The sequence below is a fragment of the Schistocerca gregaria genome, chromosome 2 (genome assembly GCF_023897955.1).
Source record: "Schistocerca gregaria isolate iqSchGreg1 chromosome 2, iqSchGreg1.2, whole genome shotgun sequence".
NCBI classification, from domain to species: Eukaryota; Metazoa; Arthropoda; class Insecta; order Orthoptera; family Acrididae; genus Schistocerca; species Schistocerca gregaria.
Window position 1 is genome coordinate 191,530,587 of NC_064921.1, and position 26,369 is coordinate 191,556,955.

The window sequence follows — 26,369 nt, forward strand, 5'->3', positions numbered from 1 at the left end:
TCGACGATGAATATCAGTACGTGACCGATGTTCATAACTCCTTAGTGGTGCGTATTTTTATTCATGATCTTTAATCTAGACCACCTAGTACACCACATCACTCCAAAACGTTTCGAGACTGGAAAAATAGAGAAAAGTTAAAATGGTCGTTTTAATGCTACAGTCTAATAGTCCATCCCCACTAGAGTATAACGCACGGTGTAAGGTGGTAGATTTTAGCACCTTTCATGATATTTATTCAGAAAATAATATACGACAAATACCACGCAGATAGAGAGAGCCATTTGGCAGAACGTTACTAGTATCAACATATCAAGGTTAATAATGGTACGTAAGATTTTAGAACCGTGCATATCATGATTGGGAAGGTGTTTTGGACGGACACAGGAAAAAGTTGTTTGTGATGTGGAACAAGCGAGTTGGCCGGCAGCTGGCCGATGCTACACACGGCGACTGCTTTGTCGGTTGAGTGGCACTTGTGACCACAGGGAGTATTGGGGGAGCCTGAGACCTCACAGGTGGAAGAAGAGAGAGAGGGCGTACTTGCGAGAGAGAGAGAGAGAGAGAGACTGTTTCCCGTCGTTGCGGCTAACGGGACCCAAATACGGCGCGCCCATGAAAGGTGGGAGATCCGGGCGACATTTTAGAGTCCTGATTGGCCGAAAAGCGTAGGAATACATGTGCGAGGAACGGCACAGTTTGGCGCCAACAAGATCGGAACTGGTGTCGGCGGTGGTGCTAGGCGGACTCTGAGGGTCTGCTCCGCAAGAGCTCTCACAGGGGAAAGGGTGGCGCCTGGGACGACTGTCGTAATCTACGTGCGGAATTATGGTTATATTAGAGCAAACAGCTGGGAAAGTAGGGCACTGTAACTGAAATTGCGTGTGCGTTCCCCTACCTCTTTGCTTAGGTTAGGAATATTGCTCATCCTGATTTTAATGAATAAATGTAAGATTTAACAACAGCATTATCATTTCTGTAGGTAGCAAACTACTGATAGAATAAGAGTTTTATTAATAAAATATATTATCACATTATATCGATGCAAACGATACTGGGGGTATATTCACGCATTGAAACAGAGCCTAGGTCAGGTAGCACTAATGAAACAAGAAGTTTCATGTTCATTTTATCCCCGTACATCGCAACGGAACGGTCATATAACCAAGTCAAAGCGTCAAGAATGTACTTCTCTGGGATGTTGTTCAACCTGGGCATCACATTTGCACCTTTCCAGTCTTGGTGTATCTCCAGAGACCTAAATTCGCATTTTGTCATTTTGTGATAGTTCCGTACTGATAACACCACGTCTCGTCAGCGATGATGATTTTTTGTAGGAAAGAAATGTCCACATTTTTCATTTCACTCAAAACACGGCAGGCGTCCATGCATAGTTGTTTCTGTTCGAGAGTCAAGACCCGCGAGAGAAACTGCTTAGCGCTCGGTAGCCGCGTGGTCTCAGGCGCCTTGCCACGGTTCGCGCGGCGCCCCCTCCAACCCCCCCCCTCCCTGTGTGTGTTGTCCTTAGCGTAAATTAAAGTCTGATTAAGTAGTGGGTAAGCCTAGGGACCGATAACCTCAGCAGTTTGGTCCCATAGGAACTTACCACCAGAGAAACGGTGCACACACTTTTCTCTTCTTCAAATCCTTGTTTAGAATACTTAATTCAGGAATATTGCCCCTTTCGATTTTTGAGACAGCAAAATTGACATACTACGGTCGCAAGTCCATTACTTAACAGTTTGCTCACAACTGAATGGCCGAATGCAAATCTGTTAGCTATTAGTTTGAGCTGCTACCGTTGTTACCGTGTTGACGTCGCTTGTAAGCCATTAATACAATCAGTCTCGGGATGTTTTTGATGGACGGTGGGTTGCCTATTTTAAAGAGCATGCAATATTTGTTGTGTAATCAGCCCCTTTTTACCAGCCGCCCATTTTGTGTCTCTATTAGCAAAAAAATTTTCTAACTGCCCACGTGTTCCACAGTAATGGTGAGTCATAAAATAGGGAAGTAGCTTTATTTTATAAAATTTATAAAGCAGAGGTACAGAATGTTAAACTTTTTAACAATAATTACTTACCAAGTACTTTCTATTAAAATTTTATGAAATTTAATGAAAATGTTTTTAAATCCTTACCGCCCGGCATGATAGCTGGAACGCTCACTAGTGGGCGGTGCGGACCAGAGAGACTACGTCTGATGCTCAGCAACCAGCCACAAACTGGTTTTAGGATACTTTACTCAAAAAGTACGGGGTCCGCTATTTATTGAATAAAGTAACCTAGAACCAGTATGTGGCTGGTTGCTACACACTATCAGCAGTTTATTCCATATAACAACCACAGCCTCCAGCCAGTCTTTATTTGACAAAACTGCATGAAATATTTTCCCTCCACTTTTATTTTGCCACCCTGTAAAAGGAGTTTTAAAATCATTCGATCTATGTAAGAACACTACGGCCTTGCCGCAGTGACTGCACCGGTTCCCGTGAGATCACCGAAGTTAGGCGCTTTCGGGCGTGGTCGGCAGTTGGGTGGGTGACCATCCAGGCCGCCATACGCTGTTGCTATTTTTCGGGGTGCACTCTGCCTCGTGATGCCACTTGAGCAGCTACTCGACTGAATAGTAGCGGCTTCGGTCAAGAATACCATCATAACGACCGGGAGAGCGGTGCGCTAACCCCAAGCCCCTCCTAAACGCATCCTCCTCTGAGGATGACACGGCTGTGGGATGGTGCCGATGGGCTACTTGTGGCCTGTAGACGGAGTGTTTTTTTCCTATGTCACAACACTATATATTCAACATGAATGGAAATAGAAACTTGGAATAAATTTTGACTTAAATGCAGCAGTAAAAGTGTACCTTGGCACCAGTTGTAATTTGCCATTCATGTGGTTGCCGGTAGGTTCTAGTTCACTCATTAGCTCGATCACCGCCAAGTGTGTGTCGAGTGTACGTGACATTCGTCCATTCCTCGTGTACTTGTCTGGCGACTTTTGTGTTTCAAACCATACACGATTCTAAGGCTAACGGTCCATCAAGGCCGGCGCTGAAAAACGCCTAGAGTTCATTCTGGCCGTGGAGGTGGAAGTTAACTGTTACCATCTCGTGCAGTGCTAACTGACGACACTCCGTTCTGCTTAAGAGGAAAAGTGAAATGCCACAACGTAAGAACATACAGAACCATAGCCGTGCGTGATAAAGACTCTCCGTAGCTTCATGTGTCATACGCCGCTTCCAGAGAAAAGATTTACAGCCGTTCCTTTTTTGGGGGAAATATTAAAGCAGTCACGTACCGGGGTATGTTGGAGATCTGACATTTTCCTCAACTGCGAGAATATGCTGATATTTTAGTTTATCGACAGGACGGAGAACCATTGCATTTTCACCTGCACGTAAGAGCATTTCTCAATAATGAGCTGTTTCAGTGGCGTACAGGTCCCGAATTGCATCATTGGCATCCAAAGTAGCCTGATGTTCCGGTTTCTCATGGGTGGGGGCTGAAAAAGATTTCGTCTATGTGTGACGCGCCTCTCCTTGCAACAGCACTGGGTGCTGCTGCCTAACAGCAGTGAATGCAGTAACTGCAGACATGCTTGCAAAAGTGTGGTACTTGTTTGACTCTCGTCTGGATGTTTGTCGTGCGTCCGGTGAAGGGAACACTGAACATTTATGAAACGTAAGTGAAAAATTTGATCCTAATCGTAATTTTAAAAATCCATCGTTGAGGCAGCTCACTCTTAAGAAATGCTCTTACATGAAGGTGTTAGTACGATGGTGCTTCGTCTGGTTGAAAAATCTAATATACAGTGTTGGAATCACCTCTTACAATTAACAATTTTTGATACAATCATTGAATCACTGACCTAAATTTGCGTGATTTCTCTTGATTTCTATCAGAAATGAATATACACAATGATTTTTGTCAATTTGTTTTTATTGCTAATTTTTGTTTCTAGAAAAATGTTTGTTTTTTATAATTTAACACTTTCTTGAAAAATGAGTGTAAGTAGATATGTCAGCTATTCTGTTTGCTATTCTGAAATATGAATACTATCGTTGAAAGAAACACTGCATATTAATGTTGTAACATAACACTGATGGATTTTAGTGTTTTTATTGCCTCATATGAACACAGTGTTGCATTTAATACTTCGTTGCTCCACCACGCGCTTTAATCACCGCTTGGCATCATGAAGGCACTGAAAGAATTAACTTTTTAATGTACTCCTCACTTAGTTCATGAAACCACACATGCACAAGGGTCTCCAACAGCTCCCGTTTATTCCGTGGCTTCTTTTTGGTGATAGCATTTCCCATAACCTTCCAACAGTTCTCAGTAGCATTGAGAACAGTGCTGTTTCCAGGCTGCTCTAATACTCGAACTCCATTTTGTCGAAGGAAAGATTTTACCTGAAATGTAGAAGTACGTGATAATTAACCAAGAAAGTAATCTGCTTCGTGTTCGGTACAAATGTTAGTCACAGGACTCAACTTCAGAGCTCTATGGCAAGGAGCGGAATCATACTGAAAAATGCAATTGGAAACATCTCCAAACTGGTCTCTAATTGTTGGCATAAGCTTTCTTTCAAGGATGATTATGTAGGCATCTGCGTTGACAGTGCCATTGATGAAGTCCAGACGACCTACTCCGTGACTGGAAATGCACCTCCAGACCATCTGTCCTTGTGGGTGTTTGACTGTATGTGTTATGCATGATGGCAAAAATTCTTCACCTTTTCTTCGATGCACGAACATTTTTCCATCTGAGCCATGCAGATTAAATTTGGACTCGTGTGAATACTTTGTTCCACATCTGTGGTGTCCATGTCGTCTTTTCCCATTGTAGTCGCTGTTTTCGCATTATCGTGGTCTATAAACGCTTCCTCCTAGGACGGCGGGCTGAGAGTCCAGCCTCCAGTAGTCTATTTCTTACGGTTCTACTGGTCACTGAGATGCCGCACGTTTCTTTCCAGTCTCGCTTTAGTTCAATTGATGAGAGGCGACGATCGTCGAGCGAAAGCCTTTGCAGTACCCTGTCCTGTTTGGCAGTAGACGCCCTTTTCCAACCTCTTCGTTCCTCATGATGAACATTTCCTTTATCCCCGTATTTTTTCAGTAATCTCGAAATCGTAGACTGATTAAATCCTGTCTTAGAGGCTATTTCTCTGGTGCTGAGATCAACAGACGAATAAGCAAGTATAGCAGCTTTCTTTTCTGGTGTTAATTCAACTGACCTTCCCATCTTCTCAGTGCAAAGTCTCAACTCAGAAGGGCAGTATAAATCGTGGTTTCAGTGTGAAACCAAACGTCAACAACAAAGAGTTGTGTATTGTTAGAAAATATGTGTGAAGAAGTCTGATGATTAAGGCAAGAATATGTCATCAAAGTTTAGCAACAATGGGACTGGTATAACCTGAAGCAAACTGCTGCAAAAGACAAAAAGACGAAGTAATTCGTAGTAATGCAATAAAAATTTCCACCACTGTGCATGTCCTCGCAGTTGTGGAGATCCGGGTACATGATTCCTGTAACCCTCTTGTCCCCTACATCCCCATCCTCCCATAAAAAGAAGCGGGCCGTAAGTATTTTCTAGAGAAAGGGCGGAAACACGTGACGCTTTGGAGACTTACTCTCACACTCGACTATTGTGTTTGTTTCCCATATTCTTACGTCGTGACGGTTCGCTTTTCCACTTCAGTCGCGTTAGTAAGCACTTCACGTAAAGTAAATTGTTAACTTCCATCTGGACGCACAGTATCACTTAGCAGAACTCTGCATTTATTGTTTATCACCGTCATGAAGAACCAGTGGCAACCGAATCCCGAATAGTCAAACACCAATGTCGCTACAAAATACGCCAGACAGACTTAATAAACAGTAGCCAGGCCTAGGCATGCATGACGAGTAGACTTTTGTGGGTTACATGAAAAACTCTGCTGAATGTGCTCCACGTTCTGAACGATCGCACGGGTGACCTGTGGGTTTCCCCTTACACCAACAGATAGTGTTTTCAAACTCTCTGTGCTAATGTCAATTGCTTTGGGCTCTCGACGAAAATCATGCCGCACAGCTATAACCTAACTGCACCTGTTGAAACGCAGAACGCAAAACGCCTATTGTTGCTGTGTTATTACCATGGCGACTCGACGCAAATTGGGTAATGTACGAGCGAGGTAGCTACACCAGAGAGACACTCCTACTAGGAAGCATGTGAACCGGCGACCGTTGGCAAGGTGAACCATTAGGTGAGGCACGAACATTACAATTTACCCCTAGTATCTATCTTCATTCATATAAAGGACATAGTCTTGTGAAACTGGATGAGACATTCTGTTTGTTCATGTTATTGAGAGGTCCCGGCGGAGGTTCGAGTCCTCCCTCGGGCATAGGTGTGTGTGTTTGTTTTTAAGATAATTTAGGTTAAGTAGTGTGTAAGCTTAGGGACTGATGACCTTAGCAGTTAAGTCCCATAAGATTTCGCACACATTAGAACATTTTGTTATTGAGAGCTCACCACAGCTCTTGAGAAATGCTGACAAATACTGGAAGTGGATTGAGTCATCAGTCATATAGAACTAGTGATTTGCGAGTAAACCAAGCAGAAGTCTGGGAGGTGGGGGGAGCGTAGGACAAACATACTGGGACACACAGGGTGATTATAATTGAGCTTTTACTGTTTGAGGAGGCCCACAAGACAAACGAGTGTTTGTAGGATAATGAAGCTTCGTGGGTGATGGTGTGTTTGGTTTGTGGGGCGCTCAACTCCGCGGTTATCAGCGCCCGTACAAATTCCCAACCTTTGCTCAGTCCAATCGCGCCACTTTAATAAATGACGATGAAATGATGAGGACAACACAAACACCCAGTCATCTTGAGGCAGTGAAAGTCCCTGACCCCGCCGGGTATCGAACCCGGGAACCCGCTTTCGGGAAGAGAGAAAGCGACCGCGAGACCACGAGCTGCCGACAAGCTTCGTGGAAACATTTTTAAGGACATACGGAAGAGAAATAATGAGGGAATTATTGAAAGAAACACGTTTTACTTTCCACATGATGGGGTAACATTTGTTAACTGCGTACCATATGTACGTTCCAGGCTACAAACGTTGCTCACCCTGACCATCTTCAGTATCCACGATAGCGTTGAACCGCGCCAGAAATTTCTCTACTGCCACCCGAAACAACAGTGGACCACGCGATGTTCAGCTGTAGTGAAACAGCTCGTGGGCTGCTCGAAGATCGCACATTGCGTCTAGCATTCTTAACAATTTGTGGCGCAGGTGGCCTTCGGCCTCTTCCGGGAGCAGTTCTCAAATCACCACTTAAGCTGAACTTCTCAATTATGTTCTTTAGCACCTGTGCGGAAGGAGGATCTCTCCGTAATCCTCAAATGCGTTGATAATCCTGAAGAGCAGCACGACTACTGCTGTTGTTTTGATAAAAGAGCTTTACGACTGAAACCCAGCTCACCTTGTCCAGACCCCAAGTTAACTGCAAATCTGATACAAACTGATGCTTGTGTTTCAGACCTACTTCGCCGTACCAGTACCAGAGCATAGCGGCAAGTCATGACGCTAACACTATTAACAACGCAAATTCTGCAGCGCACAGTATGAAAATAATTCCTATTAAGTTTCCTGTCTGCACTGGCTCACGTAGTGGAAGTTTAAGTTTAATTATAACCAACCAGTACACGGGGCGTTTCACAATTCCTATTACAGGCTTCTGGGGATTGTAAACAAAGGTTACACAAATGCTCCGTTTGGCTGTATAACAAATTTGGAGATCGAATCACTTTCAAATCTCCTGCTTCACGTTACTCACTCAGCCGAGGCAACCAGCTCTGAGTTATGTGGTCTACAGGAGCCTATGGCAAGAGCAATGATTCGATTTCTCGTTGTTGAGTTCTATTCTACACGACGTAGAACGTCCTCTTCAAAGACTAGTGTGCAGCGCGTCCGTGGAGCACCGCAGTCAACCCTCCTATTACGACAGTGTCAGGTTCTCGGACGAAAATAGTGCGTGACGTCGTAATTGCAACAGGGTCTGACGACGACGACCCCCTCTCAGTTTGAATGCGTACCGTTAAGCGTAGTTTTCAATTTTATGCCCAAACGATACATTTTCAAACACTGTTTCATTACCGAAACTTTATGTACTAAGTAACCTATACAATACCTAGCAGCTGTAATAGGTAGCGAGCGAGAGGCAGACAGAGAGAAAGAGAGAGAGAGAGAGAGAGAGAGAGAGAGAAAGGCAAAGGAAGAGAGACCTGTGCACCTTCACCTCACCTGCGATGAAGTCGGAGCCTTGAGGGTTTCTGCTAGCATCGTCCAGTATGTAAAGCAGTCCAGAGGGCTTAGCCATCAGAGCGTCGACTGTCGGCTTGTTGTCGTAGAATTGCAGCGACGCCAGCTGGATGTCTTCATCGGCTGCCTCTTGCTGAAAAGTAGAGACAAAGTGGCGTCAACTAAGTTAACTTACAAATAACTCTGAAGAACATTACAGTTACTGACTGTAAAGCAAGTAAACGGCTAAGCAACTAGCCTTCAAACCATCAAGGTTAGTTTTCTAGACACTACCTCTTCAGAAACAAAATACACACTGATGTGCAAAACTTAAGACCGAAAATACTTTCACATGATGTATGACATCCAAGTAACGAAGCTCGTTGAAATTTGGATCGCACATAGAAAGGATTGCTGCGGAGTTGCACAGAAGGTAACTGAAATAAATACATAATGAGGTGAACAACAATGGCACGCTTTTGTTCAAAGACAGAAAGTCCAGAGGACCATCATGAATCACACTGACATCAGTGTTATTACTGTCTTTGCATAAATGTGTCATTTCTGTTGGTCTCATTGCGTATGTTTTTCAGTTAAGTTCTGTACTATACTGTAGCAGTGCATTCCACGTTTTGTCCAAGTTTTTTGAAGCTATGTTATTTAGCAGTGACAAATCATGCGACAGTTACTTTACTCCTTACGTTTTGCATACCTGTGTACTATGTGACTGACGTCAATATTTACGAATAATTTCTTGAGTGTGAGGTCACAAAGTGCCAATGATATTTACGGCATTACACGCCCCACATATTGTCTACCACGCTACCACAATACTGTATGCTAATAGCAACAGGAGGCGGTACTAGAGGTACAGAATGGTGAGCGCAGCACGAGGCTACAGAGCATAACTCAACTGCTTAGTTGAAGAGGAACCCACATGCTACAGTGCTATTAGTGTAGTAGTGTTGATATGGTACGGTGCTAGTGATTTTGATACAAAGCAGAGCAATGACAAAGATAAATATAGCAAACATAGCTTTATATCTGCAACAGTTGTCGAAGTTGATATTTCGTCAGAAAGGAACCCAAGGAAACTTGCAGAGCGAGAAAGAAGAGGCGCATGAAATATTAGCGTTTTGCAAGATGAGTCAGGGAATGTGGGGTGTCACACACACTTGGGGCAATGTACACGAGGCGTACAATGATGACGATACGTGCTTAACAAGTGGAAGTGATAGTTCAAATGGTTCAAAATGTTTTTCCTATCATAACTGTTAACACAAAACTTTCAAATGAGCCTTACTAACATTGATCTTGCGACCTCGTACTCAAAGGGTTCCTTGTTAGAGGCTACTGGTGAGATGTAATATTCGTCATGGAAGAAGAAATTGTTACCTTAGAGGAGATTAAAGTCGGCAACGGATCTTACCATTTCCCACGCGAAGACCCTCTGGTTGTAATGGTACTGCATCTGCTCGTTGAGTGTGTTGACGAATAGCTGCTCCAAGCTGTTTGTCTTGAAGCACTCGAAGCCAAACATGTCGAGGATGTTGACGCAGTAATGGTCGCCGCTGCAATAAGTTAAACAATATCTGTTTGTTGCGGTGGATGGAGAAGGGCTGGTGAAAATGTGCTCAAGTCTTTCATCTGGACTAATGTAGGAGGATACAGCAATACTCAAACGTAATCTGTTCTTGTGTTTGTGGAACAACACTGAACAATAGGTATTCTTCATGTTGCCGTTGTGGAAAACAGTGAATGCACCTGTCGATTTAGTGCTGAATAAAATTGCCTTCACTGACAAAACATTTCGATTAATGTGCAATGCATTTCCTACTTTATGAGCTCTTCCTGAGGTGCTCCGAAATCTATTACTTCAGTTTATTGTCTATTCTGTGGGCCTGTGAACACTTAAAACTATCTCTTTGTGCTTCTGTACTCACACAACAGTTAAATTAATGTATCTGTACATTAGTCATCTGGTAATGACTGACGCACGGGGAAACATGTTACATTTCCATGAAAGTACTAGCTTACACAAAGAGTTTTCATTTTGTAAATTGTCTTTAGTCACTTTCCTGCTGTTCCAAAATACATCTGGAAAATTTCTGAAAATGTTTGGACTGAAGTTCTTATAGTTGTCATAAAGCATTACACTAGGTTTATTTAGTAATTGTAAGCCAATATGTAATTATTTTGAGATAAAGGTTCAAACTACGAACAAGCTCAGAACAAGTATAAGAAATCTGAACGTTCGACAGGGTGTACATAATGTGTATGCCAGTACTTCCTATATGGGATATGCTTCGCAAAGAAAATCCAATTTACTCAAGAAGCTTGATGTCAAAATTTACTTTTGTGCAAACAGCAGATTAAAATATCGAACATTTCACAGCATAAAATCAGATAAGAATAAAAAGGAAAATAGTGGCACTTATACAACGTGTTGCAAAAGCTCTGCTGGTTACTTTAATGGACGGACAGCCAGGAGCTTTCAGGGAGGTTTCGCGGAGCACTTGTACACTTCTCATCTGATCCATTTTGATGAATCAATAATACATAGCTGTAAATATACCTCACGACAGTCCTAAAATGATATAATTAAGACATTTACACACACCAAGCAAAGGAAAATATCCTTGATCTTTGGGGAGAACTATAAATTAAATTATATTTCATAAAAACCCTAGAGCCATCTAACAAGCTAATGAGAAAACTGGGTTCAATAATTACCACCCTTTTTTTACAGTATTATATATATATCTCTCTATGAACAACAGTGCTAAAATAGGTACATTTACATCAAACTTCCAAAAAAACACTGTCATTCTCTTCGTCAGTGCAGTCAAATCAATTAATCAACATTAATCATAGCTCGAAATAGCATCACTGAGGACAGTCGTCGGAAGTGACGGCCGTTAAAATCCTGAGTTATCTTCTGTGTATGCGTGAAGCTAATCAAGGAATACTTGGAATGAAATAACAGCACCAGCTGCACTTTTAACATCGATCGCCACTATTAGTTTCGGCCACCGTGCCGTTATGAGTCTAGCTTCGTGAAAATACACAGACAGTGTGCTCCTACGACACTAGACTCACAGCCACTCGGTGGCGGAAACCGATCGTACTGTTATTTGATGCCAAGTAAATACTGCAATTGCGGAGGATGCACCATCACGGTTTACATGCTGGACAAAATATTAAAGAAGGAGTGTTACACGTGCCACGCTGACTTGATCGACCCTTGTCCGTGATTCGTGAGTGTTGCGATGTGTACCATCAAACAACACTGTACACTCTGTTTTTTTAAATTTTGTTCCCATGTAAGGATTTTGAGGAATTTTTAGTTGCTTTGTTCTGTTAGAAAATCCTTTCACACCTCTTCAGTACTTTACTTGTTCCGTAATTTCATTGCAAGTAAAGAAGACCACTGGAAGGAGTGTTGCAATTTACTTGGAAGAAGATGTATTCTGTCGTGCCCGGTATAAGAATTCGATTGATTTATGAGAACAACTCTAAAGCGTAAGAGAAAGAATCTGGTGCCCAATTTAACATTTTTATTGACAGCAACTTTATAAGGGTGGTCGTAATAGATTTATAGAAATACATACCGAGACATCTGCAATAAAACAACACAAAGTATAAGAGATGTACGGGCGGAATAGTCTTTCAATAATTTTCCAAAAGTATCATCAAACACATGACAGGCTTTCCTTTTACAGGACTGTATCATTATTATCTCCAGAAAATGTTGGACAGATCTATAATCTTGTTGTATAGTTGTTATCTCTATGCTTCAACAATTTTACCTTTGAGTAGACACTTTTTTCTCAAATGTGTTTACGAAATGTTCACAAAAATATTTGTTGCGTGTGTACTATTATGTATCAAGTAGTCATCAGTTTTGGTAACTACACCATCCTATAGATTGACCAACTTTCGAATTTTCCTTTCGAACATCTTCTTCATTTCTTTAATTCTGTTCTCTTTATGGTTAATTTTGGACATAGCATTCTGGCCTTAGCATCTTTGACAAGTATTCTCAGTGTAAAATATGAGGGCAGGAGCACACAATTTCTTGAACTAATCATCTTAGTTCTAATCTAATCCCTATTCATGCAAAAATATGTTTTTAGTGCTGTCTGTAGTTAGGAAACGACTGTCTAACTTATTTATTTACGAACTACTTAATCTAAAACATAATCAGTGGCTGATATCATTCAGCTACCGTAACAGAGTGTAAGCTCGGCCCGTAATATAGTAAAGCTCGCTATAATAAATAAAAGTCAAACTACAAATGTAGAGATAGCTCTCCGCTCAACTCAGATCCAAAATAGGGACAAAAATAGAGCTTCTAAAAGTTTATCCCTACAAAAAACTACGATCGTGCTCAATCTTGCAACTAATTGCCAGGTAAATGAAAAAAGACTGATAGAATTTACGACTTACCTTCTATATTCAGAGTTAAAACCGATATAAAAGGCATTCATTCAATACGAAAACTCCAATTGTTCTAAAAACAAGTCTTCTATGCCAAAATACGAGGACAAGTAAAAAAGTAAAGGCAATTTTTAATGAGAAACGTTTCACTGGGAACACGACGTAACATCATTTCTCTACATAATCTCCCTCGGACTTCATGCACTTTGTCCATGTCATGAAAAGCTTCATAATTCCATCCTGGAAGAAGCTGCGTGGCATCGTGATATCTAGTTTTGCATCACCTCTACAACCTCATCATCCGATGAAAGCTTAGATTCATGTAGGCCCTCTTTCATCGGACCAAAAAGGTTAGTCCTTGAACCTAAGTGAGCATTAAATGGTGGGTACTCGAGTAGTTCAGAACCGAGATCTACATCTATATCTACGTCAATACTCCAAAAGCCAAATGCCGGTGTGTGGCGGAGGCTACTTCTGGTACCATTAACTGAGCCTCCTACCCTGTTCCATTTGCAAATGGAGCGTTTGTAGAATGATTGTCGATAATCTCTTAATTTCTCAAATTTTATCATAGTAATTTCGCGACACGTATGTGAGAAGAAGTAATAGTTGTCCGATTTTTCCGGATAGTACTCTCTCGAAATTTCAATAGCATACCTCTTCATGATCCACAACGCATTGGATTGTTTTCGCAGCTGTATAAAGGTGAGCATTATTTTGAAGTAAAGTCACAGCTTTTGAAAGCTTCAGTCTGATCTTCGTTTGAAACTGGATTCCAGATCTCCTAACATCCAGCAGTAGTTGTCACAATTCACTGTTTGGCCTTTAGGAGAGTTATGAACCGGGGGTGGATCTTTCGTCCCTGAAAACACTGACATTATCAAGTGTCCTGGAGGAGATTTGCCCTTCGAGCTTTTTGCTGTAGACAGAGATGGATGTTTCCACACCATGTACGAGGGTCAGTCAAAAAGTAATGCCTCCTATTTTTTTTTCTACGTTTAATTGTCAGGAAATTTAAATGCAATTACATAGGTTGAAAACCACAACATTGAGGATCATTTTGTCATTTTTCAATGTAATCTCCGCCCATCTCTACAGTTTTGGTCCATCTTTGAACAAGGGCATGTATCCCAGCACGGTAAAAATCACAGCTCTGCTTCCTAAGCCATTGACGCACGGATGTTTTGACGGCCTCCTCATCTTCAAAATGAATCCCACGATGAGCTTCTTTTAGTGGCCCGAACAGATGGAAGTCTGATGGTGCCAGGTCAGGGCTGTATGGGGGATGAGGCAAAACTTCCCATCCAATTTTGACAATCTCGTCAGAGGTGTGACGACTGGTGTGTGGTCTTGCACTGTCATGCAAAAGAAGAACATCTGCCATTGATTTTGTTGGGCGAACTCGCTGAAGACGTGCTTTAAGTTTTTTGAGGGTTGTGACGTATTGAACAGAATTTATTGTGCATCCCTGCTCCAAAAAATCAACCAGAATCACACCCTCTGTATCCCAGAAAACTGTTGCCATAACTTTCCCTGCCGATCGCACAGTTTTGAATTTTTTCTTCCTCGGCGAGCTTGTGTGACGCCACTCCATTGACTGCCTCTTTGATTCGGGTTCAAAAAAATGCACCCATGTTTCGTCCCCGGTCACAATTTTTTTCAAAAACTCATCTCCCTCCAAACGGAAGCGCTGCAAGTGTTGGGAGGCTATTGTTTTCCTTGCCTCTTTATTCTGATCGGTTAACATTCTTGGAACCCACCGTGCACAAACTTTTGAGTACCCCAATTGTTTAATAATCATGATCACACTGCCTTTACTAAGAGAAATAATGCGACACACTTCATCTGCAGTCACCCGACGGTCACCACGAATGATGTCATCAACTTGCTGAATGTTGTGTGGAGTCACTGCACTCACCGGCCTGCCACTCCGCTTTTCGTCAGTCAACGGTGTTTGCCCTTCAGCTTCCTTACAACGACGAACCCATCGTCTAACAGTGCTGACATCCACTGTCACAACACCATACACCTTCTTCAGTCTTTCATGAATGCGTATGGGCGTTTCACCTTCTGCATTCAAGAATTCAATCACACAACGCTGTCTCAAACGAACATCGATGTCGGCCATCTTACAAACTTCTGCTGTGCTGCCACCTGTTGACACAGAAAGTTACTACTGCAGTGGATTGCAGAAGAAGGTTTGAGGAATGGCGCCAAATTCAAATTTTTCACTTAACTTAATTTTTTTAAGTAGAAAAAAAATGGGAGGCATTACTTTTTGACCGACCCTCGTACTACCGTTACCTCTGTGGCTAGTAGAGATGGTCCCACAACTCATCAACGGTTTCTATGCGACTGAAAATATCTTCTACTTCCTCTTCAAAACGCCTTAAATGTGAGTTCGACATTTCAAAACGTCCCTGTTTGTGTTTGTCTGTTAGCTGACGCATGGCCTAATGAATGCAAACTTTGCGATAGTTTAGAGGTTCACGGATGACTGAAAATACTGAACCGTAGCTATTGCTCAGTTCATGTCCAATGTTATTACTTGTGGCATGACGATAACCACAACTTCTGCACTCAAAGCTTCTGATGTCCATTCTCAAAGCGATTTATTTACTTGTAAATTTGTCTCCTACCACACAAAAGCTGTATACTGCTAACAATCCTCGCAAGATTAGTCTCTTTAGAGTACAGGAAAGTAATAATTTTCTCTTTTGTTCCTTGCTGCGTACGAACAAGGGGCATTCAAATTAAATGGTCTGAGGACACTCAGAATAGAGCTATTCGCTGAGCGAACACAGCTAACGCAGAAGAACACTGGTAACGTCAAGACATGCCATTGGTGAGTCATTGCTATCAACTTAGTGATCAGAAAAGAATAGCCTTAACCGACTGACTTACCTTTTTAACAAGAACTGTTGTTATGGTCTTCAGTCCAGAGACTGGTTTTATGCAGCTCTCCATGCTACTCTATCCTGTGCAAGCTTATTCATCTCCCAGTACCTACTGCAACCTACATCCTTCTGAAGCTGCTTAGTGTACTCATATCTCGGTCTCCCTCTACGATTTTTACCCTCCACGCTGCCCTCCAATACTAAATTGGTGATCCCTTGATGCCTTAGAACATGTCCTACCAACCGATCCCTTCTTCTGGTCAAGTTGTGCCACAAACTTCTCTTCTCCCCAATCCTATTCAATACTTCCTCATTATTTACGTGATCTGCCCATCTAATCTCCAGCATTCTTCTGTAGCACCACATTTCGAAAGCTTCTATTCTCTTCTTGTCCAAACTATTTATCGTCCATGTTTCACTTCCATACATGGCTACACTCCAACCAAATACTTTCAGAAACGACTTCCTGATACATAAATCTATATTTGATGTTAACAAATTTCTCTTCTTCAGAAACGCTTTCCTTGCCATTGCCAGTCTACATTTTATATCCTCTCTACTTCGAACATCATCAGTTATTTTACTTCCTAAATAGCAAAACTCCTTTACTACTTTAATAGTCTCATTACCTAATCTAATTCCTTCAGCATCACTCGACTTAATTCGACTACATTTCATTATCTTCGTTTTGATTTTGTTGATATTCACCTACATCCTCCTTTCAAGGCATTGTCCATTCCGTTCAACTGCTCTTCCAAGTCCTTTGCTGTCTCTGACAGAATTACAATGTCATCGGCGAACCTCAAAGTTTTTGTTTCTTCTCCATGGTTTTTAATACCTACTCTGAATATTTCTTTTGTTTACTTTACTGCTTGCTCAATATACAGATTGATAACATCGGTGAGAGGCTACAAGCCTGTCTCACTCCGTTCCCAACCACTGCTTCTCTTTCATGTCCCTCGACTCTTATAACTGCCATCTGGTTTCCGTACAAATTGTAAACAGCCTTTCGCTCCCTGTATTTTACCCCTGCCATCTTCACAATTTGAAAGAGAGTATTCCAGTCAACATTGTCAAAAGCTTTCTCTAAGTCTACAAATGCTAGAAACGTAGGTTTGCCTTTCCTTAATCTAGTTCCTAAGATAAGTCGTAGGGTCAGTATTGCCTCACGTGTTCCAACATTTCTACGGAATCCAAACTGATCTTCCCCGAGATCGGCTTCTATCAGTTTTTCCATTCGTCTGTAAAGAATTCGCATTAGTATTTTGAAGCTGTGTCTTATTAAACTGATTGTTCGGTAATTTTCACATCTGTCAACACCCGCTTTCTTTGAAATTGGAATTATTTTATTCTTCTTGAAGTCTGAGGGTATTTCGCCTGTCTCATACATCTTGCTCACCAGATGGTAGAGTTTTGTCAGTAGTTTTACTGAAATGTTGTCTACTCCGGGGGCCTTGTTTCGACTCAGGTCTTTCAGTGCTCAGTCAGACTCTTCACGCAGTATCATATCCAGGTCCCATCTCCTTAAATTCCCACTATGTAATTGAAAAGAGAGTTTTGACTCGAACGATATGTAGTCTGTTCGTCATGCTGAGCTGTATTCGCAATTTGGTAAAGGCTCTAACGAAGCGGCAACTACTGTAGCTTTGGAATCGGGCGCACTCACAAGACGGCCCTGGAGAAGGACATCTTGAAGTTGATGAGGTTGACGAGCCAGTCGACGAGCCGGGAGTAGATACCCCTGGCGAGCACGTCGCGCGCCTCTTCGGCCTCGTCTACGGTGTGGCGGCGGCGCACGGCCGTGCCCTGCTGGATCACGCAGTAGTTGGTCAGCGCCCAGGCGAACTTCTTCTCGTCCACGCCCAGCAACTTCGCCACTGAAACCGTGAGCCCCAGTTACACATGTCAGGCAAGCTTGGTGCGCCTCACACAGAGTAATAGGAAAATAGACTATTGGCCACCCACAAAAAAACAGCACAATGATCACTGTTGAATGCTGTAGATGCTGGAACTGGTACCAAGTGGTCATGTGTCACTTCACCGCTGACGTAAGACGTGATAGTAAATAGATGTGTTTGTGCCAGTCAGCTGTATGGGCTAAAGACAGTAAGGTGCACCGATGTGTAGACGTCACAGAATGGCGGATGTTTGGATGTGGCTAGAGTTGTAAAACTACCGTAGGCTACCGTAGACTGTCATAAGTAAATGTAGACTGTATCAGTTTTCCTAGTAGTTCTCCTCGTCCACACCCAGCATCTTCGCCACTGAAACTGTGAACCCCAGTTACCCATGTCAGGCAAACATGGCGCGTGTGGGCCGCTCCGACACTAATATCGACTTTCTGGGTGAGTTTTTTTACTACCTTGTTCGTACTCGTGGACATTTTATCGGAAATATCGAGCAGTTTATCCTCAGTCAAAACGCTAGGACGATCACTTCTCAGTGCATCTGTCAGAGAAGCCGCACTTTGAAATTTGTTAATCATAACTCACGCAGTATCACGATGTCTCCGGGAAAACGGAATTAAATGTTTGACAAACTGAAACTGTTTATTTACCGCCAGCTTTGAACACTTGTTCGACTAAAAGCACACGTTCTGCAATGGTTAACATTTTAACAACGACAAAAACGAAACTAACGAACAAAGGAGCTAAACTTAAATGTTCACGTCAGCACGTAACGACACACACCAACGATACTACTGACACTGGCTGAAGTTAACGAAACAGTGGAATGTTGGGAGAGTCCACCTGAAGGGAAGTAACCCAGGCAGGCGAACAATCATACGGCACGCGGGGCTAACAGTTATACGGCACTGCGGAGAGACTTTGTGAACAGCCCGTAGTTCTGGTAAGTTAAGGTCGTATCCGCGTGCCCTGCATGCTAGGTGTCCTGCTTACTTATCGGGCGTTAGCTCGTAACAATTGCTTTCTTTCCACACGCGATCAGCGTTTTGCTACATTCCCCTAAAAACCGGAAGCGGCAAACGGTCTACGAACTGAGTGGAGATATGACCTATAGAACATCTTTGTACTACACAGTTATCCTCTTGCCTGCAAATGTATAATGGGATAGCACTCAATGATGTGCGGTTTAATTATGCACAAACAACATTTATTTACGTTTCTTTCCCTACTAGTACTACCCATAACCCTACCATTTCCTACGTCATTTATTTAGTGTTGTCCCTCCAAGTGGTGTGTCACGTGTGTGTACATATTTTCCACTAGCCACCGCCTGTGATAGCGGACGATGGTGAATTCTGTACGGCTGGTGTGGCACGAACTATGGTGGGAAAGCCATCCAGCCTGTCGCATCCTCATGATATGGTGCCTCTTGAACTTGACTAATTGCAATAATTGAGATCGAACGCGTCGCTGAGGGACAGTGCATATGTAGGTGCTGCTTACAACAGGGCGTCCGATTTCGAAATGTCCGGTAAAGTCGTTGGAGACCTTCTTATCCCGCCAGTCGTTTTAAAATAAATCCCTCTAACCCGGCTTCCGAGTGCAAAGTCGAGCGTGAAAGGAGAATTATGGGCATAATCGACTATATGTCGTACAGAGTAAGCATTTAGTCTCTCCATGGCTACAAAAAATTATTTCTAAGGAACTATGTTAAATACAACTACGCGTTTCAGTGAACCTATAGGCGTAGTTCCACTTACTTGCTCTGTGAGCATTTATAAAAAGGTGTATTGTAATTCATAAACAGTTTTGATAACTTCCAGAAATGTCCACAGTTTAGTGTTTTTGTAAGTCAGTAAGTACGATTTCCTTGCATCTACAACCTTTTATATTTTCTTAAAGGTTGCATCCCGCGATATAGTAGTAAGCTAATAGAAGCTATCAAGTGCAAGGATATCATGAAGGAAATTGACAAGTTAGTGATTTTAACTCGCCTAAAGTTGATTCTACAATTTTGCAAGCAAGACAGCGTGGTCCAAAGCGAAACTCTCTGGGACACGATTTCATCTAGCAAACGCCTAAAGCTTGGTCTGTCCAGCCTTGTGGAAATGTGGGTCATAGTGAACGTATAAGTCGGAACTCACAGAGGAAACGTTTCAACGCCACACTCCACACGTTCATCTCAGTCATCTGCGCAACAATGGATCTGCACAATATTATCAAATTACAAAGGAAAGATTACAATGCACGGAAAGGAAAAACTTCTTTCCAATTAGGGATGCCTGGTTTCTTTCGACAAATAGTGCCATATGATACTTTTCTTTGTTTTCCTGGCACATATGCGTACTTGATGTTTCCTGTGACACAAAACAGTTACGAGGAGTAGAATGTAATGTGCGTGAAGGAAGCATTCATTTCCATTTAGATAATCCCCTAGTCCCTTCCAGCCACCTGACTTTTTTCGGAGTGCTCTCATCATACACTCCTGGAAATGGAAAAAAGAACACATTGACACCGGTGTGTCAGACCCACCGTACTTGCTCCGGACACTGCGAGAGGGCTGTACAAGCAATGATCACACGCACGGCACAGCGGACACACCAGGAACCGCGGTGTTGTCCGTCGAATGGCGCTAGCTGCGCAGCATTTGTGCACCGCCGCCGTCAGTGTCAGCCAGTTTGCCGTGGCATACAGAGCTCCATCACAGTCTTTAACACTGGTAGCGTTAACACCGCGACAGCGTGGACGTGAACCGTATGTGCAGTTGACGGACTTTGAGTGAGGGCGTATAGTGGGCATGCGGGAGGCCGGGTGGACGTACCGCCGAATTGCTCAACACGTGGGGCGTGAGGTCTCCACAGTACATCGATGTTGTCGCCAGTGGTCGGCGGAAGGTGCACGTGCCCTTCGACCTGGGACCGGACCGCAGCGACGCACGGATGCACGCCAAGACCGTAGGATCCTACGCAGTGCCGTAGGGGACCGCACCGCCAATTCCCAGCAAATTAGGGACACTGTTGCTCCTGGGGTATCGGCGAGGACCATTCGCAACCGTCTCGATGAAGCTGGGCTACGGTCCCGCACACCGTTAGGCCGTCTTCCGCTCACGCCCCAACATCGTGCAGCCCGCCTCCAGTGGTGTCGCGACAGGCGTGAATGGAGGGACGAATGGAGACGTGTCGTCTTCAGCGATGAGAGTCGCTTCTGCCTTGGTGCCAATGATGATCGCATGCGTGTTTGGCGCCGTGCAGGTGAGCGCCACAATCAGGACTGCATACGACCGAGGCACACAGGGCCAACACCCGGCATCATGGTGTGGGGAGCGATCTCCTACACTGGCCGTACACCTCTGGTGATCGTCGAGGGGACACTGAATAGTGCACGGTACATCCAAACCGTCATCGAACCCATCGTTCTACCATTCCTAGACCGGCAAGGGAACTTGCTGTTCCAACAGGACAATGCACGTCCGCATGTATCCCGTGCCACCCAACGTGCTCTAGAAGGTGTAAGTCAACTACACTGGCCAGCAAGATCTCCGGATCTCTCCCCCATTGGGACTGGATGAAGCGTCGTCTCACGCGGTCTGCACGTCCAGGACGAACGCTGCTCCAACTGAGGCGCCAGGTGGAAATGGCATGGCAAGCCGTTCCACAGGACTACATCCAGCATCTCTACGATCGTCTCCATGGGAGAATAGCAGCCTGCATTGCTGCGAAAGGTGGATATACACTGTACTAGTGCCGACATTGTGCATGGTCTGTTGCCTGTGTCTATGTGCCTGTGGTTCTGTCAGTGTGATCATGTGATGTATCTGACCCCAGGAATGTGTCAATAAAGTTTCCCCTTCCTGGGACAATGAATTCACGGTGTTCTTATTTCAATTTCCAGGAGTGTAGTTGCTACTGAAAACTCATTGGTCAGTATATGAAGTAAAGGTTCCCACGCGTGCAAAGGAGTCACAGATATGACGTTTTATTTTTTGTGTCCGATTTTCCATTGAAGTTATTGGAAACACTAGACAATCATTACACAAATGGAATGAGCGCCACGGAAGCATACATTACATTAAAGATGATCCTCCAGACCCTCCCTGCCAACAGTGTCACACGAAAACTGTTTTTTGAGGTCTGATTTCCTGTGAGCCAATGGCAATGCCGGAGTGGCATCACTGATCCCTGTCAGATAACAACAGCTAAGCGCTGTTAGGCTTGGCTAGCACTGAGATGGGTGACTGTCCGAGTCTGTCGAGTGGTCGAGTGCTGTATCCAAGTGGGGTGCACTGAGCCCTTTTGAGGCCAATTGAAGAGATATATCATTGAAAAGTAGCGGTTCCAGTCACTAAAACTGTCAACCACCGGAAGAGTGATTTGCTACCACATGCCTCTGCACATTAGCATCCAGTGACATCTCTGGGCTCAGGATAACATGGTGGTCGGTGGGTACCTTGGGCTTTTAAGCCTTGAGCGGATGGAGTTTCAGTTTTGTGTCTTATTTCCTGTGAAGTTACTGGAAATACAAGACTGATACCACGCAAAGGAAAGGCTCCAGTGGGTGTAAAGGAAGCAGTCATTTCCATGTAGGTGGTCCTCTGGAGCCTCCCAACAAAAAATGTAATACTACATTCTTCTTGGCTGGGGAAGAGGAGGTGGGGGAGGGAAGAGCTGCTCTGTTGACATTACTGAAAACATCAGACCGTCACTATATGCAGGTCAGTATGTGCAAAGGAAAGTCCTTCTCAGCTAAGAGGATCATAAGATATTCTACTTTATAGGGTTCCATTCTCCATTGACATTAGTGGAAATATAATACAGTTACTACATGCAAGTTAGATTCTAACGCATGCAAAAAAACTGTCACTCCTATTCAGATGGCAGTCCAAACCTTCCTAGATAGCTGGGTCATATGATGTTTCCCTTTTTGGGAGCAATCCATTCTCTGGTCACGAAAACTGATAATGGCCCAGAGAGCACTGCTCATATGCCTCTCCATAACTGCATCAAGGTGAACGCCACTAGGTTGAGGATGACACGGCGGTCGGTCATATCTTGGGCCTTCAAGGTCAGTTTGAACGGAGTTTGAGTTATATGATCGATTTCCTGTGAAGTTCTTGGAAACATGAGACAGTCAATTGCAAAGGAAAGATTCTGATGCACAAGAAGGAAACAACAGTTCCCAGTTAGGTGGTCTGCCAGAGCATCTACGGCGAGAGTGACATATGACCTTTTTTTCGGGGTGGGGGGCTATTTTCCATTGATGTTATTCGAGAAACAAGACGATCACTACGCGAAGGAAAAGCTCTGACGTGCGCAAAGGAAATAATCCTGATTTGGGCGGTCCTCCAGAACAGTTTCAGGCAATAGTATCACACAACACTTTGCTCTTTGGGGAACCCAGTCTCCGTTGACGTTATTGGAAACATAGTTCGGTGATTATATACTACTGGTCATTAAATTTGCTACACTTTGAAGATGACGTGCTACAGAAGCGAAATTTAACCGACAGGAAGAAGATGCTTGGTTATGCAAATGATTAGCTTTTCAGAGCACTCACACAAGGTTGGCGCCGGTGGCGACACCTATAACGTGTTGACATGAGGAAAGTTTCCAACCGATTTCTCATACATAATCAGCAGTTGACCGGCGTTGCCTGGTGAAACGTATCACTAGATTCGAGGTGACAGGCATCTTATGCGCACGGCTGTAACGGATTGTGCAGCCACGTCTCGATATCCAATCCACAGATGTGGACATTTGCAAGACAACAACCATCTGCACGAACAGTTCGACGACGTTTGCAGCACCATGGACTATCAGCTCGGAGACCATGGCTGCGGTTACCCTTGACGCTGCATCCCATACAGGAGCGCCTGCGATGGTGTACTCAACGACGAATCTGTGTGCACGAATGGCAAAAAGGGATTTTTTCGGATGAATCCAGGTTTTTTTTACAGCATCATGATGGTCGCGTCCGTGTTTGGCGTCATCGCTGTGAACGCACATTGGAAGCGTGTATTCGTCATCGCCATACTGGCGTATCACCCGGCGTGATGGTACGGGTGCCATTGGTTACACGTCTCGGTCACCTCTTGTTCGTATTGACGGCACTTTGAACAGTGGACGTTACATTTCAGATGTGTTGCGACCCGTGGCTCTACCCTTCATTCGATCCCTACGAAACTCAACATTTCAGCAGGATAATGCACGACCGCATGTTGCAGGTCCTGTACGGGCCTTTCTGGATATAGAAAATGTTCGACTGCTGCCCTGCCCAGCACATTCTCCAGATCTCTCACCAACTGAAAACGTCTGGACAATGGTGGCCGAGCAACTGGCTCGTCAAAATACACCAGTCACTACTCTTGATGAACTGTGGTATCGTTTTGAAACTGCATGGGCCTGTACACGCTATCCAAGCTGTGGTTGACTCAATGCCTAGGCGTATCAAGGCCGTTATTACGGCCAGAGGTGGTTGTTCTGCGTACTGATTTCTCAGGATCTATGCACCCAAATTACGTGAAAATATAAGCACATGTCAGTTCTAGTGTAATATACGAGGGCTGTCCACAAAGTACATTACGTTTTCGTTTGTGTCCGTTAGGGGCGGGGCTAGCGCGGCCATCTTGGTGTCATGGCATTCAACCGCTCAATCGGCATCCTGCCGTGCTAGTGAGAGGTTCGTGCTGTACTCCGTTGAGTTACTGTGACAGTTTGAAATGTCAGCGTTAATTGAAAATGCCGCGAAGTGTGAAGTGCGTGCTGTAATAAGGTTTCTGAGTGCAAAAAACTGTACACCGATAGAAATCTATCGGTAGCTTTGTGAAGTGTATGGGGACAACATAATCACTGAAGGTGGAGTGCGTCAATGGGTCATAAAATTTAAAAATGGCCGAACTAACGTTCACTACGAAGAGCGAAGTAGAAGACCCAGCATAGTGACTGCCGAACTTGTTGAAAAAGTCGATGCCGCTGTCCGTGAAAACCGTAATTTCACAATAACGGAACTCTATGAGTTTTCCACAAATTTCACGAAATTTGTTGCACGAAATCATTACCGAAAAGCTTGGTTACCACAAGTTTTGTGCAAGATGGATACCAAACATCTTGACAGAGTTTCACAAAAATCAGCGAATGGCTGCAGCGTTAACGTTTTTGGACGCTTACGAGAAAGATGGCCACTCATTACTCTATCGGATCTTTACTGGTGACGAAACATGGGCTAAGCATGTGAATTGCGAGACAAAATTGCAGTCAATGCAGTGGGGGCACACAAATCCCCCCCCCCTCCCAAACGCAAGAAATGCATGCAGACAATGTCGGCAAGGAAAGCGATGGCGACTGTCTTTTGGGACAGAAAAGGTGTGATTTTAGTGGATTTCCTGGAAAGGGGCACTACAATAGACTCTCAAAGGTTTTGCCAAACTCTGCACAACCTCAGAAGAGCAATACAAAACAAGCGCAGATAAAGTTTGGCTCAAAGATCTTGCTGATTCACGACAATGCCCGGGCCCACACGGCAAATGCCACTCGTGAAGTTCTCGAATCTTTTAAGTGGGAGTTGTTTCCTCATCCGCCGTACAGTCCCGACCTGGCACCGAGCGACTTCCACTTATTCCCAGCAATGAAGAAGTGGTTGGCTATGCAGCGTTTTGATGACGACGCACAGCTTCAAGAAGAGGTAACCACATGGTTGAAGGCGCAGGCGGCCGAATTTTACGACGAAGGAGTTTCCAAGCTGGTCCATTGCTACGATAAGTGCCTTAATTTAAATGGCAACTATGTAGAAAAGTAGTATTTAAGTGTGGCTTTGACCTGTATATAATAAAAAAAATTTCCAATACTTTATTTATTTTTAATTCCAAAACGTAATGTACTTTGTGGATAGCCCTCGTATTTGTTCAACGGTGTAGCAATTTTAATGGCCAATATGGTATGAAGGACACTTTGCAGCACGTGCGAAAGGAACAGTCGTTGCCATTTAGGTAGTTCTCTCGATCCGTGCACCCAACAGTGCTATAGGACATGTCCCATTCGCTAATGACAGTAGGGGGACACACAAGTCGGCCGCAGTCCGAGGGGGTGTCTGGGGTGTTTGAAGTGGACGTGAACGGAGCCTTCCTCCAGAGCCGAGACGCCGCCGGCCTGCTCACCATTCGCGGCGAGGTCGTGGTCGCGCAGGTCGGCCTGGCCGTGCCCGTCGTCCTGGAAGCGCACCTCGCCCAGCTGCAGGATGGCGGCCAGCGTGCGCCACAGCGTCGCCTCCTGCTCCGCGTCGACGCCCAGATCTCGCAGCGCGGCGCGCAGCTCCTTGAAGCGGCGCACGTTGGCCGAGGCGTCCTCGCGCGGGCCCGCCAGCTGCGGCGGCGCCACCGGCGTCGCGGGGTCCGCCTCCGACGCGGGGGCGGCGCGCAGGTAGCGGTACTGCCGGCCGTCATTCAGCCCGTGCTGCTTCAGCTTGCCCTCGGCCGCCGAGCCGTCGTACCAGTAGTAGAACACGTGGAAGTTGGCCTGCTGCCTGTGTAGAACAGCGTACCATACCACATCATACAAACTGTACCTCGGACTGTTCGTGTATCATCCACGTTTTTTTTCCTTTATTGAATATCAATTCCCCCCGAAGGGGGCGGGCTGGCAGCAGCTTAGTACGCTGCTCCGCTGCTCTACAGCCTACAGACTTTTTTAAAAACGGAAGAAGAAAAGAAACAAGAAAAACAGTCGATAAAACGGTGATTTTAAGTGTAAAATGGTGGAAAGTTAAAACAGAAAGCAAAGGGGTTTCCAACGTTAATAAAATACACAGCAATCGGACAAGTAACAATTAAGAAAACATGGC

The 26,369-nt window shown here is 44.2% G+C and overlaps 1 protein-coding gene across 2 annotated transcripts in view; it reads right to left on the reverse strand.

The window, feature by feature from the left end:
* Nucleotides 1–26,369, reverse strand: part of LOC126336659 (neither inactivation nor afterpotential protein C) — a 340,870-nt gene that overhangs the window by 165,779 nt on the left and 148,722 nt on the right. For both annotated transcript variants that reach the window (XM_050000600.1, XM_050000597.1), the window contains exons 12-15: nt 25,687–26,051; nt 17,297–17,507; nt 9,723–9,864; nt 8,297–8,447 (exon numbers count right to left, since the gene is read on the reverse strand). In XM_050000600.1, the coding sequence (XP_049856557.1) occupies nt 8,297–8,447; nt 9,723–9,864; nt 17,297–17,507; nt 25,687–26,051 (869 nt within the window). The remainder of the gene's footprint in view (nt 1–8,296; nt 8,448–9,722; nt 9,865–17,296; nt 17,508–25,686; nt 26,052–26,369) is intronic.